Here is a 26,897-nt window from a genome sequence, read left to right as displayed (position 1 = left end):
AAGGAAGGGCAGGGCTTAGTTTAAGGTCATAACCCTAGTTGGGCCAGTCAGGCCTTACTCAATGCCAAAAATTCTTAACCTTAACCCACCCTCTGGACTAGGGTATCTTAGTCCAAGTCCTATTTAGGCTCAAGGTAGACCAGTGCTGGCTCGCTCAGGTTGATAGGAATAAACTTGCTCCCCTACCACCGAGAGAGAGAGAGAGAGAGAGAGAGAGAGAGAGAGAGAGGTTGGTTGGATTGTAGACCTTAAGCTAATATGTGTAGAATATGTGATGATGAAAGCACAAATTCTGAAATACTGATAATTAGAATTAGTGGGCATTTGTCAATCCAAATTCTAAATATGATTTTGAAATTCTTGAAATTAAGCTGGAATCCACGATTTTAGAATTAGCCAGTGACTCAGGAATTCACTCCTGCTTTTCTATGATTCTCAGGTTTTAGCGGAAGCAGCTCCTAAAATCGGAACAAGAGGCCCTCCTCGGCAATAACTATTATTAATTTCATATCAAAGGAAAACTCATTTTCTCTATAATTACTTTTCAAGTTGTTGAGATAGAATTGACTTTTCAAACATTGACTTTTCAAACATCTTTAAACCATTAGATTTAACACATGGTGAAAAGAAATTGCATTAAATATTAAACCATGACTTAATGATGACATGTACAAAATGTCTACATAATTTGAGCACTAATAAACATTAAAGCCTTATCTTCATCCCCCATTAATTTATCATTGTTAAATTTTGATTGAAAGATCTATAATGAATTTGGATTAGAACTGTGGAAAGCATCAGAATTGTTGATCTTATCTAGGGGTTGTAAGTTGTAACCCGCGTGTATGATGGTACTATTAACGTTGAACACTACTTGTGGTCAATAGAGCTGAGGTAGCATATCCCTTGAGTTAGGTAAAACATTAATTTTTTAGAAAAAAAAAAAATCATGTCTATTTAGGGGCGGGGCCCTTCTACTACGAAATAGATATTACAACTAAGATCCAATGCCTTGGAGCACCTCGAGGCATGCCCTCACATGTTGGTTCCATGTCGAGGCACTCCAGGGTATTGAATATGAACAATCGCCTCTATTTTACTTACATGTTGGTTCCAAGTAGGTAAAATTGGTTGGAAAAGATATGATATGGATTTTGAGGTAAAAAACAACAAAATACAAAAGAAAAATCAACGATAAAAGGTTGGAAAAGGATATGGTGTGGGGATTTAATTGGATCTTTTTCCATGGTGTCGACTCCACAATAAACATGTCTTTATCTCATAGTTTTTATATATGCGTTTGCTTATTTCTCTCGAGTGAATGGTTAATGGATGAATAAGTTTTTGATGCTAAATTGAGATAATGATAATTTTTTTTATGGGAGAGTGATAGGTATGCTGCTGATATTAAGTATGCTAGCGGAGAGCACCAATAGGAACACATGATGGAGTATCATTCAGGAAGGATATAAAGGTCATTTCAGAAAAAGGGAAGAGAGAGATAGACACAAGGGGTGCTAACATACTTGATATTGGCGGCATACCCAATCTTTTCCATTTTTTTTATTAAGTAGTGTATATGTTTGTTATATGGTGAATATATGTCCGTAATTTTGTTTACATAGTAATTTCCCTTATATTTAGGGAGAGGGATAGATATGCCGCCAATATCAAGTATGCTAGCAGATAGCACCAATAGGAACACAAGATGGAGTATCATTCAAAAAGGATATGGGGGTCATTTCAGAAAAAAGAAAGAGAGAGATAGACACAATGGGTGCTAGCATATTTGATATCGGCGGCATACCCAACCTTTTCCCTTATACATATATCGTATTATTGCCCTACTCATTTTATTGTGTCAAATTAAAAAAAAAAATAAAAAATACTATTACTGTATAGTTCGCTTAATAATGATATATATCTGTTACCCTATTATTATCATTCCCTAATTTACTGACTATGGTAGATACCAATGAAATGAATTTTAGAATATTTATAATTGTAACGAACCATCGGGATAGAAAATCTGGACTCTTCCTATGAACGCTCGTCTTGTCACCCCCGCCCCTCCTTAGCGGCCCCCAAGCCCGGGCCCCGTTGTGACCTTACACATAAATCTCTTTTCCTCTTTTTAAAAGGGAGTTTAAAGGTTCATCTCTGACGACAGTTACTGATGTAATTGGCTGACGCATCACTCACACTAAAATAAATAATAAGCAAAATAAAGAAAATAAAATCAAGAAAGTCAGCCATTGGATGTACGGCACTGCAAATAGTGGGTCCCAATAACCAAAGTGTCAGGAGTTCTTCTATCCGTGTCAGCATAAAAGAGGGGGGCGAGTTGAGTTTATTTTTTTATTTTTTATGGAGATTTATTATCATTCTCTTACGTTTACACTTGATCTATATTTATTAAATTTTTACTTCGTCTTTTTTCTTTATACATTTTAATTTCTGGATCTTTATTCTTTTTAAATATCTATTCTTCTTTTTTCACTCTGAGCTTATTAAACGTTGTCCAAATTGATTGGTTCAAAGTATACTTTTATTAATCTAAGAAAACAGTCAAGTGAGTTTTCTTTTTATTAATATTTGGTTCAAATATTGCTTTGTTGGCGAGCCTCAAATTCTTCTTTGGTTCCCATGTCATTATTTTTTGTTGAGTAATTTATCATGCCATTCCCTATTTTATACCAAATTATGTTTAGATCGCCTATCATCAATCCTTGTTAAGTGATGTTATAAAATGAATCTTTAGCCCTTATGAGTAAAAGATTAATACATAATCCATTTTCATCATCCCAAAAATACCCCTCTTTTGCACCATAGTCTCCCAATTCATTCTCCCCTTCTTACCTTCTTTCCTTATCAAAATCAGATGTATTATACATGACACCGTAAGCTGGTAATCGACTGCCATGGGAGCATCGAAGGGTATCGATAGCCTTAATAGTGTTGAAAACCTTAATGTCTGGATCAGACCAGGGGAAGACTCTAGATCCTCTTCATTCTCATCTATTCGTTCGAAATCGGCCTGGAATTCTAATTTTGTTGGTGGGTCTTTCCTTGACGATCACGATGGGCTCTTTGGTTCAATTGCTACTCGGAAAACCCGGGGCTATGGAGATGGTGGTTACGATGATGTATTTGGTGCAACCCCTAAGTATGAATGGTGACTCGTGGTGGTGGTGCCTCTTTGGCTTTCTTTTGATTATGATTTTATATTTCAAGGATTGAAGGATTCAAGCGCCTATTTTTGATAAGCCTAAATAGAAAAGCATTACCCATGGATACTTAGTACCTTAACTAATTATTTATTGCAACCCTTCAACTTGAAAAAAAAAGGGTCATCCATACCGGGGAACAAATTAAAGAAAGGAAGTTTTTTGTCCTATTGTATCCTTTGGGTTTATTTCTTTTTTTCCTTGCAAAATGATCTCCTTAGATTGAACCAAATAGTTTCGCTGATTGGGTTTCATATAGAAGTAGGAACCACCATTTGATGGAGAACACTTCTCACAAAAATTATTACTTCACTAAGGATCAACACACATAGACATGGGTATATAAATTAAGATTAGATAAAATAAAGAAACGGAAGCTATATTTCTTGTTAAAGGGATCCATATTGAGGGGTATAAAAAAGGAAGAAATTTTTTTAACGTGTTGCATCTAATTGTGCCTATCTTTCTCCTCCCAATAAAATGACCACCTTGCCCAAAAAAAATTAAAACATTACAAAGTCTTGTGGTCTTGTGATTACGACTTCACTAAAGGATTAACACACATGGATATGGACATATAAATTAAAGCTAGATCAAAATTAGAAGGATCCTGAAAATAATGAAAAACAAAACTCAAGATAATCTATTCCAATATTTACATGCTATATATAACAAATGGGGCCTCTTCATCTAATAGTTTAAAGTTTTGAATAGAATACTTTACCATGACATCAAGGCAGTTCAAAAATTTAATTAAAAGATAATCCATACCAAAGAAGAATTTACTGTCATGTAATTAATACTTCACTGAAGGGTCCACACTTACATTCATACTTTCAAAATTTTATTTATTCACTTTCAAAATTTTATTTACTCTATTGGAAAAGACGTGGCACATGGTGTAGGTGCCATCATATGTCTTCTTCTCTTCTTCTCTTCTTGGTAAAAATCGTCTGCAATTCCAATCTCGTACAATTCCGTGAAATACCACCTTCAAGCAGTAACACGTGTATTGATACCAATGCAATGGTCTAGATCTGATTTAAATGCCTCTTCACTGATTTAATGTTTTATTAGTTGTACCAGATCTGGACCCTTGTATTGGTATCAATACATGTGTCACCGCCTGAAGGTGGTATTGCACGGAATTGTACGAGATCGGAATTGCGGACGATTTCAACCCTCTCTTCTTATCTTCTTCTCCTTTAAAAAAGACCCTTTTACCTTCTTACGTTTAATCCTATCATTGGTGTATGCCATTGAAATGCCTAGCCCAACCCTACCCTACCTTACCCTTTCCCTACCCTTTATTCTTCTTGTACGGAAGAGCATCAAATGATCAATCCTTCCAATTAAGAGATAACACAACAAGTGTTGGGGTTCGTATCTGATGAGACATCCTTGAGGGAGTAATATGTCGTCCCATAGGGAATATTGTATAATTCTATCTCTATTGATAGTGGTACTCTTGTTGATGGGCTTTATATATTGAATTGTAATTCTTCATGGGTTCTGAATGTGGGAGTGAAACGCTCTCTGATTGATGAGAAATCCTCTATGTTATGGCATAGAAGGTTTGGCCATATTTCAACCAAGAGGATGAAAAGATTGGTAAAGGATTGATTTTCAGGACATGGAAGCATGTATAGATTGCATTAAGGGAAAGATGACAATTTCCAGGAAAAATGATGCTACTCGCAGCATTGAAGTATTAGACCTCATTCACACTGACATCTATGGGCCTTTTCCTGTCCCTACACTCACTGGGCACCGTTATTTCATAACTTTTATTGATGATTGGTCAAGATATGGGTATGTCTTCCTTATCAGTGAGAAATCTAGTGCTCTAGATGTTTTCAAGATTTTTAAAGTTGAAGTTGAACTTTTTCACTCCAAGAAGATCAAAGTGGTTAGATCCGATAGGGGTGGAGAATATTATGGGAGAAGTGGTGTTTTTGAGCAGTTGCTTGGTCCTTTTGCAAAATTCTTGTAAGAACATGGGATAGTTCCTCAATATTCCATACATGAAACACCTCAGCAGAATGGTGTAGCGGAAAGAAGAAATCGTACTCTGAAAGACATGGTCCATTCTATGGTGAGCAATACCACCTTACCAGAATCTTTATGGGGAGAGACACTTAAAACTACTGTTTATCTTCTCAATAGAGTGCCAAGCAAATCTGTGAATAAGACTCCTTATGAACTTTGGAGTGGCAGAACACCTAGCCTTAGACACTTGCGAATGTGGAGATGTCAAGCAGAAGCCAAAGTCTTTAACCCTCAAGAAAAATTTTTTAACTCAAGGACTACAAATTGCTACTTTGTGGGATAACCAGAGAGGTCTAAAGGGTATAGATTCTATTGTCCTGGCCCAGGACACAAAATTGTAGAGACCACTCATGCTAGATTTGTTGAATGCAATGAAGAGTCTAGAACACCTCGTAATTTCTCTTTTGAATAAGGGGAGTATGACACCTCTGAGATAGCACCTGTTGAGTTGAGAAATTCACTTCTTGATCTCAATCCCATCCTGTCTGATGATATAGTCATTCAAACTCCAATTGAATATGATTTGCAAGTTCGGACAAATATTGCTATTGTAGACCCACCTTCACCTCCTGATATCGCTAATATTGGCAGTCTTCCACCTGAACCTATAAGGAGGTCTACAAGGGTGCGCAAACCTTCTCTGCACTTTGATTATGTTTCTTATTTGAATGAGTGTGAGTTTGACATAGGACAAAAAGAATACCCTGTTACTTTTCTTCAAGCAGTTAATCATAAGCATTCAGACAAATGGGTAGAAGCAATGAAGGAAGAACTGTTATCCATTAGCAACAATGGAGTATGGGAATTAGTACGAATTCCAAAGGATTGTAACGTTATTGCATCTAAGTGGATTTTCAAAACCAAGACAGATTCTCAAGGTAGAATAGAACGCTACAAAGCTAGACTCGTGGTAAAAGGTTTTACTAAGCGAGAGGAGATAGATTACAAAGAAACCTTCTCACCTGTCTCATCAAAGGACTCATTCAGAATTATCATGGTCATTGTTGTCCATTTTGACCTAGAGTTACATCAGATGGATGTGAAAACAGTATTTCTGAATGGAGAGCTATCAGAGCAGGTGTACATAAGATAGCCTGAAGGTTTTGAGGAAAAGGGTAAAGAGGACTTTGTTTGTATGTTGAAAAGGTCTCTTTATGGGATAAAACAAGCATCTCGACCATGGTACTTGAAATTTGATCGAGTTGTGACTTATTTTGGTTTTATAGAGAATCCAATCGATCAGTGCATATATCTAAACTCAGTGGGAGTAGTTTCATCTTTCTTGTGCTCTATGTGGATGACATTCTGTAGGCTAGTAGCAACAAAACCTTATTGATGGAGACCAAGGGTTTTCTTTCAAAAAACTTTGAAATGAAGGACATGGGTGAAGCTAGTTATGTGCTTGGAATCGAGATTAGTCGTGATAGGCCGCGGGGGTTACTTGGGCTATCACAACAGGCATATCTTGATAAAGTTTTAAAGAGGTTTAACATGTCTAAATATTCTGGTGGTGAAGCACCCATCAGTAAATGAGACAAGTTGAACAAGCAACAATGTCCAAAGAATGATATTGAGAGGAGCTCAATGAATGACAAGCCTTATGCCTCTGCCGTTAGAAGTTTGATGTATGCACAAGTTTATATTCGCCCTGACATTGCCTTTGCAATTAGTGTACTTGGCAGGTTTCAATCTGATGCTGGTCTGGCTCATTGGACTACAGCTAAGAAGGTTATGTGCAATCTACAACGAACAAAGGACTTCAAGCGAGTGTTGAGTAAATCAGACTTGAAGTCGGGTATTCTGACTCGGACTTCAGTGGGTGTATTGATGATAGAAAATCTACCTCTGGATACATTTTTGTATTGGGAGGAGGAGCTATTTTTTGGAAGAGTGCCAAACAAACTATTTTAGCTTCATCCACTATGCAAGCTGAGTTTGTGACACTTTATGAAGCTACCAAGCAGGCAGTGTGACTAAGGAATTTCATATCTGAATTGAAGGTTGTAGATTCCATCTTTAAGCTTTGCATTTGTGGTGTGACAATATTTCTGCTGTTTTCTTTACAAAGAATAACAAGAGATCTAGCAACTCTAAACACATTGAGATTAAACATCTTCTGGTTCACGAGAAGATCAACGTTGGGGAGATCGTTGTTGAGCATATTATTATTGAAGAGATGGTTGCTGATCCTCTGACTAAAGCTCTTCCAGTGGGAATTTTTAAGACTCATGTTTCTAACATGGGTGTGATGGAATCTTTTGATATGCTTGTTTAGTGAGAGTTTACTTATCCATAGTGGTATTATAATAAACATTATTTTGTTAGATCATACATTATGAGCACAATCTATATTGAGGATGTTTACTTTCCAGTATAGTGTTCATTTATATTCTTTCTCATCATTTTATTATATGATTATTGTGGTTTACTTTGACATGTCACAATTAATGGCGGTGTTTAGTCAAGTTTCGTGATTTATGGTGGTATTTAGCCTAAATCCATAAAGGTGGTTGTTAACCATAGGTTGTATGCCAAAGTGAGATATTAATACAAGAAAATGACGGTTTACCTAAGTATTGATTAATATCAAAGTTCTCTACCTGTGAGGTTTTCAAGGTAGGCTAATCTTTAGATCAGGAACGGACCTATAATGAAGGATATATCTTATGTGATCACAGTTATGATATAATTCCTTATATCTATGTTTCCAGGCGATATGAATTGATAATTTTCTGTTGTTTGTAACATTAGATAGTTATATGTCGTATATTAAGGTGAATTTTCTACTATTGTTCAACAATGGAGATTATTGATTGGATCAAAGTTTGTTTTGAGTGGTATTCAATCTTGAGATTATTTGGCCAGATGTCAATGGGAAGACATCATTATTAGTGTAGCCCAAGTGGGAGATTGTTAGGACTTTTATGTGAGCTTAACTGATATTGATTGACCTATTGGGTCAAAGAGAATAAGGATCACTCTAATTAGGAAACTTCTAGCCCTATTCTATTGTGGGAATAGAATAGGGTTTAAAAATTCTATTATATGTAGAATACTGACGGTCCCTGTAGCTATTACTTTTCATAATAATATTTTGAGAGCACTACTTTCTCACAGAGCTAGTGTAGAGATAGAGAGAAGATCCCATAGTAAGAGGCTGCAGAAGATCTCAGTAGAAGGACCCATATTACGTGGTTCTTCATCATAGTTCGTGGTATAAGCGTCAACCTTGATTTAGGGACTTTATTCACGCTCAACGGGTATGTGATCGATTTCTTTCTATTATTCATTCTTGTATTCTATACACTGTAGGTCATTCAAAAGATTCTAGTATTTAGAATCCCTAACATCTTCAACCAACCTCCAACGCCCATCACAAACCAATGACCATCCACCCTTGTATCAACCCATCACCACCTTTCCTGAACCCACCAACACAATTCACTCCATCTTCACTAACGGCTCGTGGTCTTCCACCTCTTTCATTGGTGGTAGGGGTGCTATACTTTGGGACCCAGGAGGAAATTTTTTTGCTACAAGAGGTTTTTGGGGCTACTCTTACTCTGCTTCAGGGACTGAATTGGAAGCAATTCGTGACGGGATGTTACTGGCTCAATCCCTTGGTTTGGAAAAGATCGTTATGAAATCCGATTGCCAACCTGCTGTCGCTGCTTTGAATGGATTGGTTTCATCGCTCGACTGGGCGGCCTCGTCTCTCCTACAGGATATCACCTACCTCTCAAGGTTTTTCAACTTTGTTTTGTTCTGTTACATTAGAAGAGATCAAAATTCTCTTTCTAATTTCTTGGCCTTTGGAGCTGCAAAGCTCGGGTTTCGTCATGTTTGGTGGTTATACCCACCACCTTTTATTGTAAATCCATCCCTAATAGTTCCCGGGAGATTCACCTGGGTGTTTTTCTTTCAATAAATTTCAATTCTGATAAAAAAAAAAACCGTTACACTGATACCGGATCAGCCAAGTAAAGTTATCAGCCTACATTGAAAGGGATATTTGAAACCATGGGCATAATTGGTTAATGTTGTAGTTCTATGGAGTAGAAAGGGAGAGTGTTTGCTATGGTGCCAGCATGGGAAGGTATTTACTTGCTACCATCAATTAATGGTTTGAAAAAGTATCAATTGTTGGAGGAACATCCAATCGCAACCTTTGTTTTCACAGCCAATGAAAAAAGTGATTGTGTCCAAGGGGAACCTTATTCCAGAATCCAAACTGGCAAGGTTCCATTTCTCCTTTAAAATAGATACAATGAAATAAAATAAAAACACATGTATGGAGCATTCACTTTTTGTGAGAGATCGTGGAAAAGATCCACATACAAAATCAATCTTTTGCTCGAGAAAAAAATATATAAAAGAAGTAAAATATAGTGCTAATCAACAACAACAACCATAACCTTATCCTAACTTGATGGGTTAAAATACATTTTTGTTCATCCAATACAGTTTTTTTTTTTTTTTGTAAAATTATATTATTACCTATTTTGGATTTTTATTTACAATATTATCCCCTGAAAATTTCGATTAACAAAAATACCCAAAATCAGGTTTGGATTTACAAAACTACCCAAAATAGTGATTCTTCATCTTTCACATATAATCATGCATTTTTTTATTACTAAAAATTTTAGTGGGTAGTTTTGTAAACCCAAACTTAATTTTGGGTATTTTTGTTAACTTAAACTTTAAGTGAGTAATTTTGTAAAGGGAAACCTAATTTTGGGTATTTTTATTAACTGAAACTTTTGGTGGGTAATTTTGTAAAGAGAAACTCAAAAGTAGGTAACCATGTTATTGTCCCCAACTTTAAAGGTTGAAATATATCAGAATCAGTTGAATTACATATTGATAATGATATTGAGCTGATGTGGATAGACAAATAATGCTAAACATAACTTTTTATCCATCCAATACAATTTTTTTTTTAATTACATGATTACTTAATTTTGGATTTTCTTTTACAAAATATCCACCAAAAATTTTAGTTATCAAAAATACCTAAAATCAGGTTTAAGTTTACACTGCCAACTTAATGTTTCAACTAACAAAAATACTCAAAATCAGGTTTGAGTTTATAAAACTACCCACTCAAATATTCAATTAAGAAAAATATCTGATTGTATGTGAAAGATGAAGGAGAATCACTATTTTGGATAGTTTTGTAAACCAAAACTGATTTTGTGTATTTTTGTTAACTGAAATTTTAAATTGGTAGTTTTATAAAAAAAAACCCAAAAAGGGTAATGACATTATTATTATTATTATTATTTTAAAGATAAACCCATCCAATATTATCAATATATGCAGTATTGATACTGTTACTGACCCGACACTGTGATTTAAATTGCTGTTGGTACTCAACCCTATAGATACCTTACCCTTGGAAAAGAAATTCCTGTTACTCAATCACACCTAGGAAAGTGAAATTGTGAAAATGCCCACCACAGCGTATCAATTCCAAAAACCCAAAAGAAATAAATTAAAGAAAGAAAAAGGGTAAAAAAAGGACAAAACAATGTCCTTCACCCAAGTGGACAGATCATGTTCACGTACGAGAACTTGAACCGCTCTCTTCACCCTAATACGTAATGTTTTTTGGGCAAAAACTCTAATGCACAAACCTCAGTAGTAATTAGTAGTTGTTGGGATTTTGTGTTGGGGGGAAATTTTCATGATAATAAGGATGGGGGTGGAATTATGGACAGAGAAGAATACAATAACTTTGACTGAATTTTTGAAGCATTTGATCTTCTATTTGGTTCTCTTTAACTGACTTGTCAACTCTCAATGTAACTTTACATTCCTCTCTTTCTCTCTCTATTGTAACATATGCTACTACAGTAATTGTAGTTTTCTTCAACGCCTATCTTATCATGGTTTCCCGTTTGCAACCTCTGTTATCTTCACTCATATCTTTTAATCAGAATGGGTTTATAAAAGGCCGGAACATCCATGATAATGTGCTTATCCGCCATGAACTCTTACATCAAATCAAATTAAAAAAAAGAGGATCCAAAGGCTTCATGTCTATTAAAATAGATATGCAAAAGGCGTACAATGGAATGGAATGGAGCTTTCTTGAAAAATCACTTACTCATTACGGCTTCGACCTTAGATGGATTAAGTTGGTAATGTTCTACGTTACCACTCCTTCTATGGCTGTCCTGCTTAATGGGTCCCCTTTGAGCTACTTTCACCCTTCTAGAGGATTGAGGCAAGGAGGTCCCCTCTCCTACTATTTCTTTGCATTATGCACGGAAGTTCTATCTTGTCATTTAGCATTAGCCCAACAGCAATCAAGCATTCAGGGTATTCGGATTTCTTGTGGAGGTGAAGCTATTACTCATCTTGCCTTTGCTTCTTTGCTGATGATTTAATTTTATTTGGTCAAGCTTCTACCAGAGAATTGCATGCTTTCACCAACCTTTTGGATGAATATTGTCACTATTCGGGACAACAGCTAAATGTGGCTAAGACTAGAATCCAATATAGTCCTAATGTGCCATCTTCCTTTAAAAGAGTTGCAGCAGACCGCTTCGAACCTATCCCTGCAGTGACTCTTGATATGTACATGGGTATCCCATCCATTAGTGGAAAACTCCGCAAGGATCATTGCTCCATGCTTATCTCTAGAGTTAATAACAAGCTACACCTTTGGAAAACAAAGTATCTCAGTTGTGCAGGGAAACATACTCTGATTCAATCAACTTTAGCAGCTCTCCCGACCCACTACATGTCTTGTTTTCCACTTCCATCATCCATTCTCCATGAGCTGGATTTTAAAAGTCGGAACTTATTCTAGTCAAATGGGGAAAAGTCTCTCACTCCGACAGTAAGCTGGGCTTCAATATGCCAACCTAAGCGTTATGGAGGGCTTAATCTTAAACTATCTACTCCAATGAATACAACGCTCCTCACAAAAAAAGGTTGACAACTCCTTCGTCCTTCCCAATCATTATGGGGCCGGTTAATGATGGCAATGTATTTTCTGCACAGTTTGTTTCTAAAAGCTAATTATCCATCCTCAGCCTCATGGGAAATGGAAATCCATCATTAGTGCACATCCATTACTCAGTCAAGGTATTTTCTATAAGGTTGGGAATGGGACTGAAATTCATCCATGGTTAGATTACTGGATTCCCAATATCCCCCGTTGCAAGCTCCTTTTCCTCTGCCCTTACATGCCCCTACCACTGTTTCACAATTCATTTGCCCCACCAATAAATGTTGGAATCAATAACTGGTGCTTTATTGGTGGCCACCGAAGGTTGCTTGGCGAATTCTCTCTATTCCTCTCCCTCAGCATTATACACATGATACCATTGTCTGGCTTGGTATTGCATCTAGATCCTTCAGAATATCGTCTGCTTATCACATGGTTTTAGGTCCTGCATGTGATTTCCAGGATCCTATTTTGTTACGACTTTGGCACTCTTATACTATACCCAAAATCCAATTCTTTGTGTGGCAATTACTTCTAGGCAAGCTCCCAACACCAGAATTACTTTATCAACGTGGCTTCAACATACCAAATATTTGTTCCTGGTGCTCTCAGTCAGAAGTATTTGCCCAACATATTGTTTTCGAGTGCCAATTTTCATCTTCTATTTGGACGACCTCAGCAATTACTTCCATGCCATTACATCATATTATCATGGACACAGTTACTCTACTCCTGCGACAGTCTCATAAGTCAAGAGATGACCATATAAAGGTTGCTTATCTTCTCAACACTTTATGGAACATTTGGCTGGCCTTTTTGGACGAAGTTTTCTGAAATGTTTATTCATCAGTATGGAGCATCATTTGGAAAGCTATAGATTTGGTTCAACACTTTCTACCATTAATTCCAAAGCATTTCTTAAAGACCACCTTTGTTCGATGGCTGCCTCCCTTTTCTCCCACTTTCAAAATCAATATTGATGGCACTTCTCAAGGTAATCCGGATCCAGCAGGGGTTGGAAGGGTGTTTCGGGATCATAATGGTTGTTTCTTCCTTGGTTTCTCCATTGGAATTGGCGATGCTACAACTTGTGTGGCTGAGGCCCCAGAAGTTTTTCATGCTTTGAGGCTGGCTCGAAAGGCTAGGTACCTCAATTTGCAGATTGAAGGGGATAATTTTATCATCATCAATATACTACAACATTGCTTTCAGTCAATGCCCTGAATGATTAAGCACATTATTGATGATTGTTGGGATATGGCGGGCTACTTTGATTCAATCTCATATACTCATATTCTTCGTGAAGGCAATTCCGCTGTAGATAGTCTGGCCACTCATGGAGCATCTACACAATGGCACACTATTTGAATTTCCTTCCCCCTCCCCCTCCCCCTCCCCCTCCCCCTCAATTTTCTTACTTCCTTTTTATTTACTGAGAGATGTAATGTAATTTTTTCTCGCTATTCTCGCAGTGGTTGTAATAGTTAATTTTCTATCTAATCAAAAAAAAAAAGACGGAGAGAGAGAGAGAGAGGGGTGGCAGAGAAAAAAATAAAAAAACTCAGTCTCGAGTCAAGGTCTTTTTTTAATGATAGAGTCAAGTTCTTCGAAATGAGGCTTCGGGTGCCAAGAAAAAACATAAGGGGAAAACTGTGGGTCCACTTTTACCGACGGCCAAGCCACAAGCCTGAAAGAGAAACATTTTTAAACGCGTTTTCATTTGTAAGATCTCTTTGCGTGTTGATTCTTTCTCTTTGTTTTTGTACTATAAATTGGGCTTATTAGATCGTTCGTCTCTTTATTGTTAAGAGAAGAAGCATCGCTAATCAAGTACCCACTTCTCTTTCTTCGTCTCTGTTCTTGTCTCCGGCCTTTCTTTTGGTGTTTCATCGTCTCTGTTTCCAATTCTGATCTCTACTTGCTTGCTTATTTGAAATTCAACAGAAATGAAGGTCAGTTTTCTTTCTTAATTTTGTTCTAATACAGCCCAGATGATTCATTGTAATTAATTCTCACAATTTCAGTTCAATTGTACTATTTTTTCAATGAGTTTTGATTAACTGCAGTGGAGATTTCTCCTTTCCCTGTTTTACTACTTTTGGAGATTTCTGAATTTTTACAGATACTGGATTTGTTTTTTCATATTCCCTTTTTTAAAATTTGGTTATGAATCCTGGGTTTATTCTGATTCTGATTCTGATTCTGATTCTGATCTGTTCTTATTTGTTACAGAAAGTTGTGGTGAAGCTAGACTTACATGATGACAAAGCCAAGCAAAAGGCCATGAAAGCAGTCTCTACCCTTTCAGGAATTGATTCCATCTCCGTGGATATGGAGAATCAGACAGTGACAGTGATTGGAGATGTGGATCCTGTAGACGTCGTGGGCAAATTACGAAAGCTTTCGCACACGGATATGGTCTCTGTTGGACCATCGAAAGAGCCTGAGAAGAAGGAAGAACCCAAGAAACCAGAAGAGAAGGTCATCGAATTGGCTAAGGCATATGAGGCTTATTATAACCCCTATAGGACACACTACTATGCCCAGCCTATTTATAGTGCAGAAGAGAACCCCAACGCTTGTGTTATCTGTTAATTTGGGAGTGTTTAACGAGAAAAAAGCTGATCGAAACTTCATCCATTATTGCTTAAGAAAGCTATGCTCAAGGACCTTGAAGCTCCTCTGTAGCTCCTCTGTACAATTTTGTTCCTGGGAATGGTGGGTTTGGGTTTTTTTTTTTTTTTTGGGTATTTAGAGTGTTCTTTACTGTTCTCTCCTTTTAAGGGTTCGTGATTCATGAGATAATAAATAGAGTTTGAAGTATACTTAGTATTGTCGAAGGACCTTGAAGCTCCTATGTACAGTTTTGTTCCTGGGGATGGTGGGTTGGTAGATTGCTCTTCACTGTTTTATTGGAATAAAGATTGCTCTTTCACTGTTATTCTCTCGTTTTTAAGGGTTTGTGATTCATGTAAAGTAAATACAAATTTTGAAGTATATTTTACTATTAACCAAAGTCTGTAGCTGCTCTGATATTATTTGTGGAAGTATTAATTTAGAAACTCAAGCTTTAAAAGGAAAAACCATATCAAATTATTTATGATCTATGGTTTCGGAAAAAAATTGATGTGCGTTAAAAAGTTTTTTTTCACCTTGTAAGTCGATTTATGGGATTGAACTCTTCTCTATCAATATAGAATGGAGTAAAAATCATTTTTTCCTTGCATGGGGAGAATCAAGAAGATGATGGGACGTCACCAGGGTAAATCCACCCATAAAAGAAAGGTCATGCTTACGTGATACTTTATGAGTATCCTTCAACTTTCTTTATATCCCATGATTTCACTCATATGATCACTTATGCCTTTTTCATTTGCTTAGATAGGCAGAAAAATAGTAGAAAATCATTTATTTTTTACCTTTCCGATCAGATGGATAGATGATTTTCCCACACATGATGTTTCTTTTTTTTTTTGTAATGAAAAAAGGGTGCTCCATGATACTGATCATAACTCCTAGGACAAGCCTCCGTACGGCCAGCCGACTCGAGCGATGATGAGTTGTGGGCATTTTTACCACTAGGATACCAATCCCATTGATTCCACATATGATGTCAAAGTGGGCAAATCTTGAAAAATCATAAAGGTTTCTCAAGTATAATAATTCTTCCATTTCATGGGGGCATAAGCTGGATCCTCCACCTCTTATTGTTTGCATCTTGTATGGTGTCATGGGTTTATTGTTTTTCCTTTTGGTGCATGTCTCCACTTCGACCGACAAATGATCCCATTGGCCAGCTCCGTTCAATGCTTAGTTGAGATCAAATTTTATAAACGCCTTTGTGGGAGTTATATAGGTACTAGGAATCATGTCACTCAACTGCTTTTCAATCATGGCAACGAGAGAATTTCTTCACTCATAGGATCTAATTTTTTGATTGAACAAGGAAAAAATATTTTCAACCTCATACAATAAGGATAGGAGTAATAATAGTGAACTTAAAATCTAATCATTACCTCATAACATCATTAGTGAAGAGACTCTCCTCAAATGTCAAATGGTCCCCTCGTTACCATCATTATATCAAAATTAATGTCGAAGAAGCATCCATCTGGTGGAAATCCTGGTCCCACTAGTGTAGGAGGTGTTTTTCGAGATCATAATAGCATCTTCCACTACGAATTTTCAATTGGAATTGGTGTTGCGCATGTGTGTTGCTCAAACTTTGAAAGTTTTTCATGCTATGAAATTGGCTTTGGAGTTAGGATATAATTCAATTTTGATGGAAGGAAACAATCTTACCATGATAAACATTCTCAATCGAAATTTTCACCCCATTCCGTCGCGAATGAAGCACATCATCGATGACTGCTGGGCTTTAGCGGATCATTTTGTTCAAATTTCCTTTCACCACAATCTTGGTGAAGGAATTTCCGTTGCTGATATGTTAGCAGCTCTTGGGGCCTCAACGTAGTGTCAAAGTTATTGGATCCCTCCCCCTCCTCCTTTTTATCTACTATGTTATTGTTAGATAGTTGTGGTTCTGTTTTTCTTTGTTGTCCTAGTTAAGCTTTTATATATAAGAAAGTAAAAGAAAGAAAACTTATTATTAGCTACTAATTGTCATTTTAATTTGTTGGTAACTGCAACCTGGATGAGTTCAAAAACTTTTTCACACATAATTTATTGGACTGAAAGTAGTTGGACAGGGGTTTGTATTGGGAAAAATACTCTTTTCCACCTGCAAAATCAAGAAGTTCCACAATGATAATAAAATATGTACAAAATAATAATTGAAACAAATCAATCCAAATTAGGGAAGCACACACCAATTTTTATTGTGGACAACCTTTTCAAAATGAAAGGGGAAAAATATGAAACTTCATTCAGGTAAACTTCCATTACAATATTAAAGGGTTACAGGATCTCTCTAACAAGAGGCTAATAGAACATCAAGAATAAACCTCTTTTGGATTATAAAAAAAACTCTCCAAAATTGGTGGATAAGCAAAAATGTAAAAATCCTTACCTCAAAAATTGAACGTGACAAAATTGAGAAGAATTAGAAATACATTCCCTTTTTACTTAAATAAAGAAACGTTGTCACACCACAAACCACGTATGATGATCACCCGAAAACACTCATTGACTGTGGGCACTTGTGTCTACATATGGTATTCGGTAACGTTCTCTCGCCCCATATAATAACAATTGATTAATGATTTGAGGGGAAAAAAAAGTTAAGACTTGTTGACCAAGAGACTTGGAGCCAAAGTAACATGAGAACTAAGTTATATTAAACAATATCTATAAATATTATTTGAGAAAATTCTATACATAATGGAAAATGTAATTGAAAAATATCGCTAAACTTGAGATGTGATTTATTCAAATTAATTTAATTTATATTTTTCTCATAGAATTTTTTATTTTGGGGGTTGGGAGAAAGGGTTTTTCGGCTTGGCTAGAAAGTAATATTTGACCTTTTTTTTGCTTAGTGAATTTCATCATTTATTCAAATAAGAAAATACTTATGGAATAAATATTGGGGAGCTCAGAGTTGTAAGATCTCGAGCAGGGTTTCAAAAACCATATCGAGATCACTGAACTTGTTTGGATTGAATCGGTATCGATTGTTTGTCCAAAAAAAAAAAATGGTATAAATTGATATCAAGTCTGGGTCGATCCAATATCGATCTATCATCTATTGGTACAAGACCAGAATATTAAAAATAATAAAACTATTTTTTTTTTTTAGCAAATGTAAGTCAGTCTGATTCAATTCAAATCTATGATTTGAATGGCCTACAGAGATAACAGTGAGGAGAGTAATAAAAACAAAATAGGAGATAAAACATGTGAGAAAAAAAATAGGAGAGAGAAAGAGTGACACAAAACCTTCACTAGTACCCTACTGCACCAAGGGGTGCTAGCCTAAGTCCTAAGTTCCATCCAGAAGTCAATCGATTTTGTATTTTATAAGACATTCTCATGCAAATAACCCGAAAGGATTTGGCATGATGGTGGCTGTTAGTGTAATAGAGCGTTGGCATAAGTCCTAATAGAGATAGGCCCTTGATAGGAAATGTCAAAAATATATATATATATATATATATATGAGAGGGATAGGTATGCCGTCGATATCAAGTATACTAGCGGATAGCACCAATAGGAACACATGATGGAGTATCATTCAGGAAAGATATGAGGGTCATTTAAATAAAAGAGAAAAGAAAGATAGATACAATGGGTGCTAGCATACTTGATATCGACGGCATACCCAACCTTTTCCCTATATATATATATATATATATATATATAACACAAACAAACAAACGTATTTAGGATTGTTCCCTCCCAAATTGGCAGCGTGAATACAGCCTCCCATTACTTTTATTAAAAATGTAAAATTTCAAACAACTTTTACTCTTACAACCAACTGTGACGCTGTTACATTGATACAAGATCAGCCAAGTAAAGTTATCAGCCTGCATTGAAAGGGATATTTGAAACCGTGGGCATAATTGGTCAATGCTGTAGTTCTATGCAGTAGAAAGGGAGAGTGTTTAGTATGGTGCCAGCATGGCATGGTATTTACTTGCTACCATCAATTAATGCTCTAAAAAAGTATCAATCATGTGGACCCCCACATTTTTAAAATTGAACGAGGAACTCTGCTAATTATTGTGGGAACATCCAAACCCAACCCTTGTTTTCAACGCCCATGAAAAACAGTGATTGTGTTAGGAGAACCTTATTCCAGAATCCAAACAAGGTTTTAAATATTAATATCATATCAGCAGAGGTCGATATGTATCAATATCAGTTGAATCACATATTCATATTGATACTGAGCCAATGTGGATAGGCTAATGGGGTTAAAATAGTTTGTTGTCTATCTAATACAGTTATTTTTTGGTAAATTACATTATTATCTATTTTTGGATTTTTATTTACAAAATTATCTCCTGAAAATTTCAATTAACAAAAATACCCAAAATTAGATTTAGGTTTACAAAATTGTCTACTCAATATTTTAATTAATAAAAACCCCCAAAATCAAATTTGGATTTATTCATACAAATATTTAATTAAAAAAAACATCTGTTTGTTTGTATGTGGAAGATGAAGTAAAGTCACTATTTTGGATAGTTTTATAAATCAACCCTGATTTTGGGTATTTTTGTTAATTGAAATTTTAGATGGAGTAGTCTTGTAAACTCCAATCTGATTTGAGTATTTTTATTAACTAAAACTTTAAGTGAATAATTTTTTAAATAAAATCCATCCAATGTTGCATACCATCCAATATATTGTCAATGTATACAATATTGATAATGGTAATGAATAGTGACCGCTACAGTACCCGACACTGTGACTTAAATCGCTGTTCGTCATTAGCAATTGGCAAAAAAGGGTTCCAATGGATGTAACTTGCAAACCATATGCCGAAGGTGGGACCGCATATTTGATGCATAATGTCTCATAAAGTCATAAGAACTGAACCGGCGGCGGCGAGGATGTGGGACCACTAGTTACATTGACCCTTGAGATGATACAGAAAAATAAATAAATAAAAGACTCTTGAGTCTTGACTCAAGGTCTTCTTTGGAGTTCAGAGTCTTTTGCTTTTTGGACTTTAGAGTCAAAGTTCTTGGAAATGAGGCTTCGGGTGAAGAAAAACAAAAGAAAGGGAAAAACAGTAGCTCGACTTGTGGCGACGGTCAAAAGCCACAATCCTGAAAAAGAAACATCTTTAAACACGTTTTCATTTGTAAGATCTCTTTGCGTGTTCATTGTTTGTCTTTGCCTTATTTTTGTACTATAAATTGGGTTTAGATTGTCTCTTTTTTTGTAAAAAGACGAAGCATTGTTGATTATAAGTTGTTAGAATTTATATTTATTTTATTATAATTAAGTTTTAATATGAGTTTTTTTTTTTTTTATGTGTTTTATGACTTGTAATGGTGTGAAACCCTTAAGGTCAAGGTAGTGGAAAATGATCAATAACACCCTATGGATACCCTAAATTTCATTCATGGCCATTATCATGAGTGGAGAGGTGGGTAAAGAGAATTGATTGGGATTAATTTTATTTATGAAATTAATTCTTAATTCATACCATAGGTTATTGTCAAATGAAGGTAAATGATCGATGTCATTATGTAGGTGCCCTAAAGTCCATTCATGGTCACTACCATGAGTGGGGAGGTAGGCTAAGGAATTGATTGGAATTAATTCATTTTATTGAATTAATTCCCAATTCATGTCTATATGACATTATTCTTCAATCAACTTGTTATTAGTTGGAGATCACTCTTGGGGAATCCAAAAGGGTACAAGGGTTGGTTTTGGATCTATATAAACCCAATCAAATACCTTGCAGAGACACACATTCATATATTGACACTCCATTTATTTCTGCTCTTTGCAACTATACAAGTCTTTCTCTTTTTTCTATTTTCTCTAAGTCTTGTGTAAGGTTAGAGGGGGCTGCTGTGCTGTAGCTTTTTGCTCCTAGAAGGGACTAGAAGAATTGTCTCATCTTCTAGTGCAAGGTTGTTTTATCTTGGAGGTAAAGATGGAGAACAACTCTTGGCAGTAGAGGGCATCAATTACCTTAAAGTCAACACTACAAGTGTGATTCAACCTCAATTCTGATCGAAGCTTCTTCAGTTGTTGTGGTGGTGATTCAACATCTATTTGAAGTTTATCCTCGTATCATTTCAGCCAAGGATCAATTCTACAACATCATAGTAGTTTCTACTGTAAAAGCTTTGTATTGCAATTTGTTTTATTATTGTAAAAAATTGTAATACAATTACCCAACATAAGTATTCATTTCTCCTATTTCTTGGTATCTGTTCTTAAATCCGGCCTTTCTTTTGTTGTTTCTATCGTCTCTGTTTCAAATTTTGATATCTCCTTGCTTGCTTTCCCGGTCAGATATTTGAAATTCAAGAGAAATGAAGGTCAGTTTTCTTTCTTAATTTTGATCTAATTCAGCCCAGATTCTTCATTGTAATTAATTCTTACAATTTCAGTTCAATTGTACTTTTAAACTAGATTTCAATTACTTTTCAATGAGTTTTGATTGATTGCATTGGAGATTTTCCCCTTTTTAAAATTTGGTTATGAATCCTAGGTTTGTTCTGATTCTGATTCTTGTTAAGTTTGTCTCGAATTCTTGACATGTTTTGAAGATTGACCCGATCCAACGTATTTTAGTGGCAACTTGAATGAGAAGTTTTCTGAGATCTGTGATAGAAGCAAAGGGATTGGGCCTATTGGGCCGATAGGCTTAACCCCCGCGGTATGGTTCGATCGGATCGACCGCGACTTGATGGGTTGACTTGCAACTTGGAGTATATATAATGTACTGTTGCTTGTTGAGAAAGTCATTGTATTTTGGGGTTTTTCGAGCTAGAGTTTCGGGGACGAGTTTTCTCGCCACTGCTTGGGTGTAATCTCTCTTCTGCATAGTGAAACATCTTCTTTTTCACCCAAGGACATAGCACACTACTTGGGTGTAATCTCTCTTCTGTATAGTTCTTTTTCACCCAAGGACATAGCACACTACTTGGGTGTAATCTCTCTTCTGCATAGTGAAACATCTTCTTCTTCGCCCGAGGACATAGCACACCACCCTGGTGTGTGAACCTCGTTAAATCTCTGTGTCGTGCGGATCTACTGTCTTTTTATTTTTCGTGCTTCTTGGTGTTTGATCTAACAGTTCTGATTCTAATTTGTTACAGAAAGTTGTGGTGAAACTAGAATTACATGATGACAGAGCCAAGCAAAAGGCCTTGAAAGCCATCTCTACCCTTACAGGAATCGATTCCATCGCCGTGGATATGGAGAAGCAGCTAATTACAGTGATTGGAGATGTGGATCTTATAGACGTTGTGGGCAAATTACGGAAGCTTTCGCACACGGATATGGTCTTTGTTGGACCATCGAAAGAGCCTGAGAAGAAGGAAGAAGCCAAGAAACCAGAAGAGAAGGTCATCGAATTACCCAAGGCATATGAGGCTTATTATAATCCCTATAGGACACACTACTATGCCCAGCCTATTTATGGTGCAGAAGAGAACCCCAACGCTTGTGTCATCTGTTAATTTGGTAGTGTTTGATTAAAAGAAAAAACTCAAACTTTTTCCATTATTGCTTAAGAAGGCAATGCCCAAGGAACTTGAAGCTCCTCTGTAGCTCCTCTCTTTACATTTTTGTTCCTGGTGGTGGTGGGCTGGTTAATTTCGTTGCTCTTCACTGTTCCCTCTTTTTATGGGTTTGTGATTCACAGATAGAATAAATAAGATTTTGAAGTATACTAGAGTATTGTCCTATGTTCAGTTTTGTATCGTGGATTGGTAGATTGCTCTTCGCTATTTTATTGGACTAAAGATTCCTCTTCCACTGTTTTTTTTTTTTTGATTCAAGGAGAGAATAAGTAAAAAATGAAAAGCCGCATGGAATTATCTAAGATTTATGGTTTCGCAAGAAATTTGATATGGGTTGATATCATCTTGGGTTCTTTCACCTTGCAAGTCGATTTAAGGATTGAGTTCTTCTAGATCCGTATCAACATGAGATGTAGTAAATCATTTATTTCTTGCATCGAGAGAATGAAGAAGATGTTGAGATGTCGCTGGTGTAAATCTTTTGCAAGCCTTCTTCATGAGTATCCTTCGACTTTCTTTATATCCCATGATTTCATTTATATCACTTATGTCTTTCCCATTTGTTTATATGGGTAGAAAAATAATAGAAAATATCAAGTTAATAGTTGACAAGAGATCTTTGTCTTACGAAGCGTGTGATTTTGTGTTTGACTTGTCCTATTTTCTTGAAACCACTCACACGGGTGTTTAGTAATCTGATTCATACAATTGTAAGATCAATATGGCCCTCTGAACTATTCTAGATATCCATCAAAAACAAAAGAAAAAAAATAAATAAATAAAACAAAACAAAACAAAAAACTACTTAACCCAGTTCTGATGTCAATGTGGGCATATCTTGGAAAACGATAAAGGTTTCTCAATTATACTTCCATTTCATGATGGCATAGGCTGGGCCCTCCTCCTCCACCTCTCATTGCTTGCATCTTGTATGGTGTTCTTGAGTATTTTGTTTCTCTTTTTGGTGCATGTCTCCACTTCTACCCACAAATGATCCCATTGGCCATGGTGCATCAATGTTCAGTTGAGATCAAATTTTGTAAACGCCTCTTGGAGTTATATAGGTAATAGGGCTCAATTGGTTTTCAATTATGGCATGAGAGAATTTCTTCAATCATAATATATAATTTTATGATTGAACTAGGAAAAAAAGGTATTTTCGACCTCATACAATTAGGAAAAGGTAGTTCCAATCTCATACAATAGGGATTTGAGTTAATAATGAATTTATAGTCCAATTATTACCTCATATCATCATCAATGAAAAGACTCTTTCTTTATAATAAGGGTGAAAGAAAACATGTTAGTTGCTAATAATTGTCATTTTTGTTTAGTAATTGCAACCTGGAGGAGTTCAAACATTTTGACACATAATTTATTGGAGGGAAAGTCTAAACAAAAAAGGTAAACCAGTATAATATATGATTTTGAGTATCGATATCGTATTGGCCATATTATATCAGTATTGGTTGAAACCAATCTCCTATATCTGACTGATTTGGATCGGTTACCTATATTGTTTCAGAGATAAAATAGTAAAGAAAACATACTTTTTCTAAAAAACAAGGGGCAAAATTGACCTATACACACCGATCCTCTTTGATACCAATTCTAATTGAATCAGTATCGATAGAGACCGATACTGATATCGATACCAATAACTAAATCCATGGTATAATATGAACAACGACAACTTGAAAGAGGAGAAAGGAAAGTGGTTTTTTTTTTTTGGAAGGTGGGTGGGTTTGTGTTGGGAAAATACTCTTTCCCACCTATGTCCAAAAAATCAATCGAATTCCTCAGTTCCACGACAACAACAAAATATGTGCAAAATAATAATTGAAACAAATCAATCTAATTTAAGAAAACATACACCAATTTTTAATGTGGACAAACCTTTTGAGACGAAAGGGTAAACTTACGAAATCTCATTCAGATAATCTTCCATTATAATATTAATGTGTTGCAAGATCTCTTTAAATAATGTTAAGAGTCTAATAATACATCAAGGATAAACCTCTTTTAGATTAAAAAAAAAAATAATCAAACTAGGTGGATAAATATGAGTATAAAAACCCTTACCTCAAAATCGAATATGACAAAATTGAGAAGAATTAGAAATACATTCCCTTGTTCTTCTAACAAATAGAACGTTATCGTGCCACAAATCACGTATGATAAGCAACCGTAAACTCTCATTGACCGTGGCACTTGTGTATATATATGATATCCGATAGTGCTCTCTCATCCGTGTAATAATAATAATAATAATTTATCAATGATTTAAGGAAAAAAAAAAGGTCAAGACTTGTTGACCAAAAAACTTAAGATTCAAAATATCTTAAGAACTAAGTTAAATTAAAAAATATTTATTAATATCTTTGGAAAAATTTTATACATAGTGGACAATGTAATTGAAAAATATCACTAAACTTGACATGTAATTTATTCAAATTATTTTAAATTATATTTCTCTGATAGAATTTTTTGGAGGACTATTGGGTGGGACTTGGGAGGGCGTTGGTAGATAGGGAGGTTTTCGTCTTGCTCAGCTTGGCTAGAAAGTGAGGTAATCTTTGATCATATCTCCTACTTTCTTTAACCCAAGTGGGTTGCGCAGTTGGTGAGCAATGAACTTGGTACGAGCCGTAAACTCAGACTTTCTAAGTTCGACTTCTACTAAGCACACCTTAGGTTACTCACACGGGGTGTTTGGTGCTCTTCACTGTTTTCAGTGAAAGTTGAATGATTCTCATTTAACCCCAGTATGATTCGATCCATGCGATTGTGGGTCAGTATGAACCCGCGAGACTAGTCAGGCCGAAGGCCTGAATACCTGTAGCTAGCAAAAAAAAAAAAAAAAACTCCTACCTCCTTTTGTTTAAATAGTACTTTCAAAACAGTAGAAAAGATCTGTAGCCGCCTAATTACCGTATGTTAGATGCATCCTCGTGAAGGCAGTGTAGAAATATATTCCACGTGTCAGTTTCAGACGTGAAATTGTGGACTACGTTTTTTTTCCGGGAAAGAGGAGTTGCTAATTACGCTGAAACTTTTGTAAAGAGATCTCAACTATTTTCTTCCATGTGTGTCAATCGGTCAGTTCAATTAAATTTCTTCTCACCAGGGAGGAAGGAAGATGTTGTGGGACCTCATTTTTTTTTTTTTTTTTAATAGATCCTAGTAAATAATCCATAGATCTTTTCCCTGAATAAAGGAAATGCAATACAATGGTTGGTGGTCCCATGGTTTTAGATATTGATCAATACGCATTAGTACTGGTTGGACCGGATATTGATATTGATACTGAGCCGATATGAATTGATTGATACGATTTAAGATGATTTTGTTTAAATAAAAAAGTGGTCTTCTGATTTTGTGCTAAGAAGAATTAGTGAGGCTATGTTAGAGATGTTTAAGGGAAGCAAAGTGAATTTTTCATATTTGAAAGAAAAAAATTATAATCATTATTCCATGTGATTGTATAAATTTCTTAATTTTTGTAATCATATTCAACAATGATATATTTTACATAATATATAGCAGAGGATTTTGGATACAAAATAAAGTGAGATTTAATAATCATATTTGGAATAATTTGAGGTTAAGGATATAGTCATATGTGATAATGATTTCAAATATTATTTTTTAAGTAAATGAAAATTTCACCTATCTTTTCTTTAATTTCCACTGTAACCAAACAGAACCTGAATAATAACAATTGAGGATTTCAATTGGTTGATTTCATCGGTTTCAATATTAGAATGAGTGAATCTAAACCAAACCCTTAAAAGAAATTAGGTTTTTGATTTGGTTTTGGGTAGGTGTCGGTTTCGTTTTAATGGGTCTGAGTTGTTTTAGATCGGTTCTAAACCGATATCAATGTTACTGAAATAGTGGAAACATTGACTTTAAAATTCTAGGTCTTCTAATTTTGGTTTCCTTAGATGACGTCGTATCATGGAAAAATTGTGGCGCGGAGTCCGCTTGACTACCAGCGACGGACAAGTCGTTAACATTCGTTAGAGAGAGAGAGAGAGAGAGAGAGAGAGATTTGTAGACGCGTTTTCATTTGGAAGAGTGGGAGTTCTCAGTCTCTCTACGTGTTGATTGATTCCTTGTGTTTGTGCTATAAATAGGGGATAAACCATTTTTTTTTGTCCAGAGAAGCATTGTTAAGTGCACAATTCTCTCTCTTGGTTACTGTTCTTTTCTATTTCCGTTAGGTGTTTCATCGTCTCTGTTTCTAATTTTGATCCGTACTTGCTTGCTTGCTTACTTGTTTTCCCTGTTAGATATTTGAAATTCAAGAGAAATGAAGGTCAGTTTTATTTCTTAGTTTGATTCAAATTCAGTTCTGATGCTTCCTTTTAATTAATTTCCTTCCCCTGTTTTACTTTTGGGAATTATTTGTTTTTTTTTTTTTTTTTTTTTGGTTATGAATCCTGGGTTTATTCTAATTCTGATCTGTTCTTATTT

The 26,897-nt window shown here is 35.6% G+C and overlaps 2 protein-coding genes across 2 annotated transcripts; both read left to right on the top strand.

Annotated features, from left to right (window-relative positions):
* Positions 1-14,026: 14,026 nt before the first annotated feature.
* On the top strand, positions 14,027-15,178 carry LOC122067325 (heavy metal-associated isoprenylated plant protein 39-like). Its single transcript, XM_042631155.1, has 2 exons — positions 14,027-14,189; positions 14,470-15,178. The coding sequence occupies exons 1-2, from the start codon at positions 14,184-14,186 to the stop codon at positions 14,830-14,832; spliced, it is 369 nt and encodes a 122-aa protein (XP_042487089.1). The 5' UTR covers positions 14,027-14,183; the 3' UTR covers positions 14,833-15,178.
* Positions 15,179-16,329: 1,151 nt separating this feature from the next.
* LOC122067324 (heavy metal-associated isoprenylated plant protein 39-like) lies at positions 16,330-22,355 on the top strand. The gene is made up of 2 exons (XM_042631154.1): positions 16,330-16,446; positions 21,993-22,355. Exons 1-2 carry the CDS (start codon positions 16,330-16,332, stop codon positions 22,353-22,355), a joined length of 480 nt encoding a protein of 159 aa, XP_042487088.1.
* The last annotated feature ends 4,542 nt before the right edge of the window (positions 22,356-26,897 follow it).

This window comes from Macadamia integrifolia, unplaced genomic scaffold, assembly GCF_013358625.1.
Source record: "Macadamia integrifolia cultivar HAES 741 unplaced genomic scaffold, SCU_Mint_v3 scaffold2844, whole genome shotgun sequence".
In the NCBI taxonomy this organism is placed as follows: Eukaryota; Viridiplantae; Streptophyta; class Magnoliopsida; order Proteales; family Proteaceae; genus Macadamia; species Macadamia integrifolia.
Note: the sequence above shows the minus strand (reverse complement) of the source record. Positions and strands in the feature narration are given on the sequence as shown.